We start from the raw sequence: 11,140 nt of genomic DNA, 5'->3' as shown, positions 1-11,140 counted from the left end.
AAAAAAAAAAAAAAAAAAAGAGAGAGAATGCATGGGGAAAGCTAAGGATAATCAGATATAACCAAAATCATCTCATACTAGACTAAGGCTCATTGTGACTGATAAGCCTTCATTATCAATATATTTTGACTTAATATTAGAATATCAAGCACTCACGTTTGGGTCGGGTATTAGGTATCTACCATGTTTTACTGAACGGACAATATTTCAGTGAAGGACTTAGATACAAATGCAAACCAATTTGTAATAAATGTATCATACAAACAAAACCAACTTGAAATAAATCGGACATGCTAATATACCGCATTCATTGCTGAAACAGGTAGCCACCCTCCATGTTGTTGCTGTGCAAGATCCAGTAGGGGGATGACTGCAGATTGCTTGTAGTTGGATGGGTAGTGAGACATTATTTCTTTGGCCTGCAGACACGAAAACCAGCCTGATAGTCAATGTTCCAACAAAATATTGCATTATAATAGTATATGCACCAAATGTTAAGTGTAAAAGTGTTACCGCCAGTCTAGGGGTATCCTGGGTGTTCTGTAATTAGTTATGGATAATTCTGTACTGTTTAGTCTAGTTTCATGTCCTTTATTGTAATTGCATACAAGTGGCAATATAGTGTTGATTGGGGGTCTTGTATAGGTCTTCTTTCTAGCCATGACATCCCTTCTCCATCTCTCTCAATTTCTCTACTCTCTCCCTTTGGTTCTTCTCTTACTTAGTTATCTGTATGCTGGTTTCTTAGTTTGACACTATAACACCAAACAATATAATGCTTAAAATAAGCTAGTCGGTCAATGGACGGTGATTGGTGAGACAATATGTATCGATCTAAAGATAGATATGCAAGAGATGAACTATATATCACAGCTTATTCCGGTCAACCATCATGGAATGAACTTCTAGTCAAGGGATCAACTTTATATCACATCTTACATCCATAACCACACCCATTCCCAAATTAAACTTTACCTAGAGAATATAGGACTAAATACTGGTCCATAAAGCAACATTTACATATTTTTAATATAAAATTATAATTGTTTAAATGGCCCTTAAGTCCAAAAGGATGCATCCAACTCTTTTATCAATGAAATATCAAATTTTTTTTTCCAGGAATTTGTGAACTAATTCCATATTTCGCACAAATCTTAACTACCTTGCATCCCACAACCTTACCATTTTGGATATGAATACAATTTCCAACGTATCTCCAGCAAAGGCAGTCTAAGGCATAGGCATATTTGAAGCAATCTTGTTAAACACAGTCATCCAGGCAACTCATTCCCACAATCCCACTTATTCCAGCAGTCAAATTTCAAGGAGTATGTCATAGTCTAGTGGACCGCCAGGCCCTATATAAGAACAAAATGGTACCAACCCCAAGGAGTTGAGATCAGTCAAGTTGAGCTACTTAAATGGTTCTATTAGCCTTCTACACAACTAGAGTAGATTCGGCTATGAAATGTGTAAATCAGGTAAATCATATTGCTCTGATGAAATGTGCTTTGAATGAGAATAATGTGATAGCAAAGTTAAAGATACATCATCTTCCACGTTGATAGCCTTTTCTCAATCCCCAGACTAGACTCGAAATGACTGTAAACCATGGATGAAGTCAAGTCCGATTCAAAATTAGGAGAAACAGGTCTCACCAATTGAGGAACTGAATCTCCTCATTGTAGATCCCAATCTTAATAAGCATGCTCTTCTTCAAATTAACCCTCAGACCAGACATGGTTTCAGTATTCCTCGAAGTGGCTCCAAGACAGGCAGCTTGGTTGCCTTTAGAGCTCACACAAATGGGGGTATTGCCTATATATTATAGATGTTAACCAAAAGAAAATCTCTCTTTCCACCTTCACACCTTCAATTAGTTCCATAACGTACCTTAGAAAATATTAGTTCCACACTCTCCCCTGGCAAGATCAACTTAGTGATGTTGCCACTAGGAAGAGAAGAAGAGATAGTGAATCACCTTGTTTTATTTTCACGCTTTAAGTTTTCTCAAGTGCCCTCTTCAACATAGTGGTAAACAATGCCATCAAAAAGTATATAACAAAACTCACTTCATTTATTTGATTTGGAAACTCATTGCACTTATAGCTACATGTACATTTTCAATTTCCCCTTAATTGTCGACCTTTTCTGGGGCAAACATGCTTTCTATCATGAATCAAGAGTAAATATTTATACATGCTATAAGAACCTCATGCAAACATTTGTCTTACATTCATATTAAATCACCCCCGATAAGTCTCAAGATACCAAGGCAATGACTTCAATCAAGCAGATAGCACCTTCGTTGATGGTTCAACAATCCTAGCTACATGTTGGGAAGGGACTCATGGCTCAGATATTAGAGGCCATGGTAGGTCAATAGGACCTGGGGAGAGCAGATGGGAGAAGGGAGGGGGCACTCACCAAAGCTACTTCAATTTTAATTCCCTAATCTTCTTGATATAGGTTTGGGTGAAATAGGAGGAAGTAGGTAGCAGGGGTTGTTGTTGTAGCTGGTTTAGTGTGGTGGTGTGGTTTGTTTAAGGTAGTGTTTTTGTGACCGTCATATTTTCTCATTGCTTTAAGTTTACTTTTCGCTGCTAAGGTTATCTTAGTATTGAATTTGAATTGGAGAGCTCTGACATGCTATCCGATCTGATGCAAAATCAAGGCTGAATTAGGTTGACCCGTCAGGCAATCTCGACCGAGACGAGTCGGGTCCGATTAGATTTTTTGAAATCAGTAGGATATTTTAGGAGTTACTTTATTTAGGAAGTATTGAGTTATTTAATTTGGGAAGATATGTAATCTTTTCTTTTTGGCTAGTTCTTAGTCAATTAGGGAGTTACCAATTTAAATTTTATTTTGTTTCTAATTTCAATGGTTAGAATTTATGAAGCAAATTAGAAGTTACTATTTCAGTATTAGATTTTTATTAGGCAACTTTTAATTTTAGTTTATTATATAAAGGCATATAACCTAAGTATTAGATAGAAAATATAAAATATGAATTGAGTAAAGTGTTTGAGAGCCTGCGGGCATGTGTGCAACTCTTCCCCCCCCCCCTTTCTTAGTGCAAATTCTCCCTCTCCCCTGCAACTCTGAGAGCCATCTCAGGGATTTCTTCCCTACCCCTACCGGCTCTCCATCACAATCTTTTTGTTGCCTATTGAAAGAAGAAAGATAGTGCATACAAGCTGGAAATGGGTGCAATAATCATTTAGCAGGAATTCTTTTCTCATCATTCAAAATAAATCAAACCCTCCATCCTCCATCCTCTTATCTATTTTTTGGCCACAAAATCACTTCCATCTCACCAATTGGAACTTATTTTCCTTCTCTTGGCCATCCATTCCGTCCCATAACAATTAACAAACCTCACATAAACCACTTCCTCTTCTTTGAAAACAATGTGGGTAGCCAATAGTAACAACCTAAGGCATACCACATTCCAGATGCGACTAAAGGCATTGTTAATGGGGTTATGCAACAACTGGTCGATGAGCATTGCATCTTCCCTTCCTTATCCATTGGCTTCTTTCCATTGTCTCCAATGGAGGATTCCACATTATAGTAAATCTCATAGATTTGAGCCACTTGGTAACCCAAACTATAGAAATGCAACCCTAAAACGATGCAGAAGATAATGGAAAAAACAAGAACAAGCAATACACACAGATTTACGAGGTTTGGCAAGATTACCTACGTCCCCGGTGAGATGAGATCATGCTTCACTATTAATGGAGAATAGGGTTACAACGTTCGTCCCTCACACCTCTCAGTTTTGCCTACATTAAAGAGAAAGAAACCCTCGCTACAAATATATAGCGAAAAACCCTAATCCGGAAAGTACACAACTACCCTCAAATAAAAAATTCGAACGGGAGGCTACGTCCCCCTACACACCCTGCTATGCATGGGGGCCTCCTGCCCCTTGCAACCCCCACAACCCGCTAACCGGCTAGCGGGACCACCGTCCTGCTTGTCGAGGCGCTACACTAGTACTCCCTAGATTAAACTATAACGGAATACAAGACATCGTACACCAACAAAAGCACCCACAAGGAATGTTGTTTGTAGCACAACTCCAACCATCTAGCCCATTAACTATTACCTCCATGTCTATTTCACCAATCTTGATCAAGATACTCTACTTTTAGTTAACCTCAGGACTGAAGGCCGCTCCAACCTAGGTTTTCAAGGTCGCAACCAAATGAGTTGCTTAATCCTAATGCCGGTCCAAAAAAGGCCAAGGTGTCATCTACTTATTGTAAGTGTGAAATTAACATTGAATCCTAATGCATCCTTAATCTCTATATCATTTCCATTAGCTCCTGCAACAAAAGCAGTGTACTAAATCCCTATCCTATAAATAGAAGTAACTAGAGAGAGGGTACCCTCATCCATCCTGCTTAAGGACACCAAAACACCCCCCGGGGATCAATTGATAAGTATTAGGCCTTATAAATCCAACAAAACAAGTAGACTGTCATTGTTAATCATATCAGATCTATTTTACTTCCAAAATTTTCCACATTGCGCCAAGATGGTAGATATAAACGAGACAAATATTTTCAGATCAATAAGTAACAGATAATAGAGAGATAACCCAGAGTTGTATCACTCACTGACCTTTTCCATATTCACATCGCTAAACTCCCACGGGGTCTCGGGATTGTTATCCGGTGAATCAATATGCTTTGGAATAACAAATAAGAAAACGAAAGGGAAAATTAAATAAATCACAATGGATCCCAGCAGAGATCGAGAAATTGATTAGGGTTACGAAAACTCACGTAATTCAGAGCAGTGGAGAAAGAACGAGATGTCTGCAAATGAAAAAATAATAATAATAAATAAATAAATAAATTAGATCAGATCAAATCAGAGAGAGAAAGAGAGTTGATGATAACCTGTGGAGATTGACGAAATAATTGATGGATCTCGAGCAATCTCTTGCTCGCAAGACGAGCTGCTGGCGCGAACATTGTTACGTATCGATGCGCAGAGGTGGGGGCAGAAATGGAAGAAAGTCGTCGAACTTAACAGGTTTTTGCTCTCTGAAATTTTGCAGGTGGTGCGTATAACGCACTCGGCGTTCATTATAGACATAATTAGGCCGTCTGATGGCCACACGCTCGCATTCACTACTACAATGCCACGTCTAAGACTCATACTGAACGGGAACCTGAAATTCGAATCCTACGGTCCTTGTTACTTTCCGTTGGTCCCAGTGAATTGACGATCGAAAGGCCAACTTTCCAGCCCAAACTCAGGCCCGTTCTGAATAGGTTGGGCTTGGGATGGGTCTGGGCCCAAGTTTAGCAGAACCCTAAGGGTGTCAGATCTCAGTCCAGCTATACAAAGCCGAGTCCAGCCCACTATTAGTTAAAACGTGGTTGCCCTTTTTTTCCTTTTAAAATGCATTTTCCCGTATGCTATTATACAATACGAAAAAAAAGGGAAACGGCAAAAGAATCCGTTTTAAACGGTTGTTTTAAACACCTACCCGTTTTTTAAAGGTAAAATAGGAATTTTATTAAAAAAATATTAAAAAAAAAAAAAAAAAAAAAACTATTAGTAAAAGTGAAGAGTGAAGACAATATTGTACTTGGGTTTTGATTTTTAACTTCTATACTATCTATAGGAAAAAAATCTCATCTTCTTATAGCCCATTGAGTAAGAAGAAGCTAAAGCTAGCAACATCTCATCTTCTCGTAGCCCATGGGACTATTTTATCTTGGGCAAGGATTAAAGTATCGTTATCGGTCGCTGTATCGGTCGATCAAAATTAAGATACGTATCGGAGGGTATCGTATCGTATCGGATATACGCTAAAGATACGCATATAAATGGATAGGGAACACATTTTTATACACTTTTGCATAAAAAAAACAGTTAAAAAAAGTTATATATAACATGTAGAATGCATAAATACTTAAGTGGAGGGTATCGTATTGATAGACAAATATATTGAGTTGAAAATGTTCAAAATGATGAGGGTATGGTATTGATAGACAAATATATTTTTTTGAGAAAAATCAAAATTTTTCATGGAAGTTGTAGAACACTTGTTTTTACATAACATATAAAAAATCTAAACATTTTTAATCATTGAGCATGAGTAGATCTAAGAAATTTGAAATAAATTGAAACCCTCATTTTCTCTTGAAAAAAGTTTGTAAATCCTTATAAATCCAATGATTTCATGTAATAATGATGCACAAAATGTGATTCTAAGTATGATGAACTAGGGGTGTCAATTCGTGGCCCGAACCGACTAAACCGATCGGGACCGACCGTTTATAGACCGGTCCAGCCTGGACCATTTATTAAACGTGCCGGGCTTGAGCCCGGCCCGTTTATAAACGGTCGGTCTTGGTTTTGCTACTTGGACCGTCAGGCGCCCGACCGAGACCGACCGTTTAACACCCGATCGATACCGGCCTATTGTGCACTGGCCTAGCCCGACCCTTTAATGATTGTAGAATACCTATTTTACCCCCCAAATTAGAAAGTAAAAACTAAAAAGTAAAAACATGTTCATATTTTAAATAATGGTTATATTTGGTATCATTTATTAATTTATTGTCATTTTTTTGGGTTTGCATGAGTGGGCCGGAATATAAGAGCACATTTTAAAGAGGGTCCGTTTAAAAATCGGTTAAAGCCCGTTTAACATTAAACATGTCTGTAGCCCAATTAAGGCCCGACTAAAGCCCAATTAAGGTGGCCCGATTATAGCCCGAGGCCGATCGACCGAATATAAAGTGTACCATGCCCTCAATAACTAAGCCCGATTAGTTAAATGGGCGGATACGGTGTAGCCTTTGAAAGTCTTTAAGCCCGATTAAGCCCGATCGAAACCGAACCGACCCAATCGGTTGACACCCCTATGATGAACCTTAGATTTGTAAAAAAACTTGAAAATCTAAGGTTAAAGTTGAAAAAAATGAGTAAAGATTAAAGAACTTACTATTCAAATTTTTCAACTTTCAAGTTCAAGGTTCTTCTTGGACTATGTTTTTCTCATTCTTTGAACCATTCACTTCGACAATGTTTCTTTCAATATACCATTTGAGTCTCCAAAAAGGTGTGTGAATCAAAGGGGAAGAAAGAAGAGAAATATAGAAAACTATTGGTGAGAGTTTGAAGTGTTTGTTCAAACAATAAAATGCACATTCACAGGAATTTTCATATTTTCAGTCGATACGTACCGATACGGTATCGATACAGTACGATACAACTCAATACTGCACAATACGATCGATACATACCGATACGTACCGATACTCTCGGGAATTTCCAGATTTTCAAAAGTTCGTATCGTAGAGTATCGTACGTATCGGTACCGATACGGTACGGTACGGTATGATACGCACGATACAGCGATACGTAAAAGGGGACCCAAAATTCCCCGTAGCGTATCGGTATGTATCGTGCAGATGCGTACCGATACGGATATGTATCGGCCGATACGGCACGATACGCACCGATACTTAAAACCATGATCTTGGGACTCCCAGAGCTTTTGGAACATTAAATGCATGTATACAAGTAATAATATCTCAAATTACATGAGTATACTGCCCTTTTTTTTGTTTCGTTTTTTTTTAAACTACACTTTTAATACTCGTACCGTTTGTTTTCGCCCGTTTGCCGTTCCCTTCTTTTTTATTTTTTTTTTTACCATACCGTTCATCGTTTTTATCTATTTAAAACTCGTATCGTACGTTTATGTTTTTTTGTCATTCATGTTTTAACTAACAGTGGTCCAGCCCACTATCAGTAAAAACACGTTTTAAACATGTTCTCGTTTTTTACTATTTAAAACACGTTTTCCCGTATGCTTCTCATAGATACTTAAAAAAAAATAGCAAACGGCAAGCATTTCCGTTTAAACACGTTTAAAATACATTTAAACACGTTCCCTTTTTTGGCTTTTTTTAAGACTTAAATTGTTAAACATAATGTCTACTTAATTAACCATATCTCTCTCTCCTGAACTTTGATCCACCTGATTCTTTCGCCAACTTTAAGCTAACTGAATGATTTATATTTTTCTTTATATCACCTTCAACTCAATATCAATATATAGATCCCAAAATTGAGATACAAACTGATGCATTTCCTGAAAAATGTTTATAAAGTGATGACTACTCAAACTGAATATACATTATGTTGTAACCCGGCAGTCACTGAGAGGGGGGGTGAATCAGGGAGTTCAATTCCGATACCTAAAAACCTATCCGATGTCTGGCCAAGAAAAAAACCTGATATACCTGTCCCTATTTGCACACAGTCGTATGCACACTCAGCCTCTCATAGGCACTTCCAAGTGTGCACACCCATTACATATTCCACACACTTCAATATAAAATGCAAACAACAAGCACCCACAACACAGGGTTTTTACGTGGTTCGGTAATTTGCCTACATCCCCGGAGTAGTGTCTGTAAAGGCTTCGTACCTACTCAATACACTACTTTTGACTGCACTCACAGTCGGGAGCACCCACACCCAATTTTCTCAAGCCGAAGTTGAGATGGCACTCGTAGTGCCGATACAATGTGTAGCACCCACTACACGGGAGCACCCACTCCCGATGCTTAGCACCCATTAAGCATACAATAAATAATACAATTAAATTGGGCTTATATCAATGCCCTACAGTCAAGCTCTGCCCAGCATATGCATCCACAACTAGCTAGCATGCTTACAGTTCATCCACAACTAACCTAGCATGTATATATTCATCCACAACTAACCCTAACATACATACATACATGTAATGTAAAATCACAGGTTAGAGAATCTCACAACCGATTGCCTGGGATGACTGGAAACTTGTACTGACAAGTTTGGTGCTCACACCTTCTCTCTCCTTGGCTTCTTGCTCTTCAAAGCAAACACATCCTTGCTTTATTCTCTTCTTCCTTGGCTTTGAGTAAATATACCATTAACACACTTCAACCACCTCTTTTACCTCTTTTAATGGCTTAAGAACATTTATCATCAATAATGTATGTTCATTCAAGGACCAACAAAGAGGGGGAAGCTTATCCTACCAAACCCGTAGCCATTTTTCACTCAAAACCCATTTTTCTTGCTTCCATGGTGTAGGGCTTGAAAAAACGAAGAAGCTCCAACTTGGTTCACCCAAATCCGACTTAAAATGAGGGAGATATGACCTTTTGAAGTTGGAGCAATGAGATAGCCTGAAATGGAATCTTCGTAAGGGTGGCGTAGGCTACACCTGCGGCGCGCGCAACAGGGGCGAAATCTGACCATAGATCTCATATAAAAGATCTTATAATCCAACCCGTCCGATTAAACCAACGGACAACAGATCCAAACCGTTAGATTTGAATCTCGATGACGTCATCATGACGTAGGCGCTGACATCGTCAGAAGTGTTGTCGATCTATGATTGGTTACTTTTCCAAATTTTAAGGGAGCTTGTCCCCCACTCACAAAAGTAAAAAGGATTATTGACCATTGGATCTGAATCCTCCATGTTGGCTTTAATATGATTCCATGAGATCATTAAGATTGGAATCTTCTTTATATCTTCTATACACGCGCGAAACACACTAACATACTTTGATAAGGTGTAGCGCCAGTGCATCAAGAATTATGCACCTAACCAATCAAATCCTACGCACAAGCATCTATCTCGTCCATATCACATCAAAATTTCAGCAGCCTTTGGATGGGCATCAAGCCTACGTGGTCGAATCTTGACCATCCGTTTCACTTCCCTTTACTCATCTTTATTACAAGCAAGCCCCTGCCTCCATATGTTTCAGTGCTTAAAGACCCCTTGCAATTCAGACTTTCAAAATATTTAAATTACACAAAAGCCCTTCAAATTTCAAAAATAAATTCCGAAAAATCCACCCAACACCGAGAGCAACTGATGGATTTTCGGTTTGGATTTTCGAACCGATTTTATGGAAACACTTATAACTTTTTCATACGATATCCGATCGAGATAAAATGAAGTGCGTTGGAATCGTAACTGGATGCTCTACGACTTTTCAGAAGACTCAATCATCTGAATCATCCATGTAAAAAGACCAAAATGCCCCTACACCTTTCCAATGATGTATATTTCTCATACGGAATCGGAACGTGATGAAATCAGAACCGTTGGAAATATTGTATTTTTGTCGTATTGTTACATGTAGAACACTTCCTTTAAAAAATTCATCTTCAATGCCGAAACTGCCCTCGACTGTCACAAATGCCGTAACTTCTTCATATGGTATCGGAATGTGACGAAATCAAATGCACTAGACTAGGTAAATTACAATCTATCTTTTTCATGAAGAACTGATCTTCCAAAAATGTCATTTTCACTACCGAAAATGCCCTCGATCGTAAATAAGCCAATTTTGTCAGTTTTGACCCAGAAACCCGCACCACCTATTAATGATGTATTAAACCACTCCATGCATACCAAGATGCTCTGTTATCTCATCGGTGACACTGGACACTGCCATGTCATCATTTTCATCTACGTCACCCAAACTGGCCACGTCATCACCGCCACGTGGCCGAGTTGCCAACAAGGACAACCATAAAACAACAATACTCTAAGAGTGTATTAACTATATTGACAACAATGAACAACATCATAGTCAAGCCACGTTGCTCAATAAAACTTGGACATATGTGGTGAATGGATTTAGAATTGGTAGTGGATGATATTCAATTATATGTCATAAAACTTATAATGAAACATGAGAAATATATGCATTGGTGTTGGATACCGTAGTTATTTTGAACATAGATGTAAGTATTCATGTAATAATTCCTTAATTTATACGAGTATAGTACTAATTTTTTTTTTTTGTTCCATTTGTTTAAAATCTACACATTTAAAACACATACCTTTCGTTTTTCTTTTTTACCATTATCTGTTTTGTTGACCACTTATTTGATCGTATCATTCAAAAAATTTTACTATTTAAAACCCGAACCATCAATTTCTATTTTTTTGCCGTTCCCGTTTTTGCTAACAGTGGTCCAATCTCGTCACCTTTGCCTTTCAGTGGAGTATCATATTCCGGATTTAATTAAATAGGGTAAATTGAATTGATATTTTGTAAATACGTAATTATCTTGAATATAT

General features: G+C 38.0%; 1 protein-coding gene across 2 annotated transcripts in view; it reads right to left on the bottom strand.

Annotated features, from left to right (window-relative positions):
- The window catches only part of LOC122091839 (NADH dehydrogenase [ubiquinone] flavoprotein 2, mitochondrial), an 11,440-nt gene extending 6,353 nt beyond the window's left edge, over positions 1-5,087 (bottom strand). Inside the window, exons 1-4 of one of the 2 annotated variants that reach the window (XM_042662011.1) lie at positions 4,917-5,087; positions 4,800-4,832; positions 4,636-4,701; positions 303-419 (exon numbers count right to left, since the gene is read on the bottom strand). In XM_042662011.1, coding sequence (XP_042517945.1) covers positions 303-419; positions 4,636-4,701; positions 4,800-4,832; positions 4,917-4,991 — 291 coding nt within the window. In that variant the 5' untranslated portion in view covers positions 4,992-5,087. The remainder of the gene's footprint in view (positions 1-302; positions 420-4,635; positions 4,702-4,799; positions 4,833-4,916) is intronic. The other variant, XM_042662010.1, reaches the window with a different exon arrangement.
- Positions 5,088-11,140: the final 6,053 nt, after the last annotated feature.

This window comes from Macadamia integrifolia, chromosome 10, assembly GCF_013358625.1.
Source record: "Macadamia integrifolia cultivar HAES 741 chromosome 10, SCU_Mint_v3, whole genome shotgun sequence".
In the NCBI taxonomy this organism is placed as follows: Eukaryota; Viridiplantae; Streptophyta; class Magnoliopsida; order Proteales; family Proteaceae; genus Macadamia; species Macadamia integrifolia.
The sequence above is the reverse complement of the archived record's forward strand: the minus strand, read 5'-3'. Positions and strand labels throughout refer to the sequence as shown.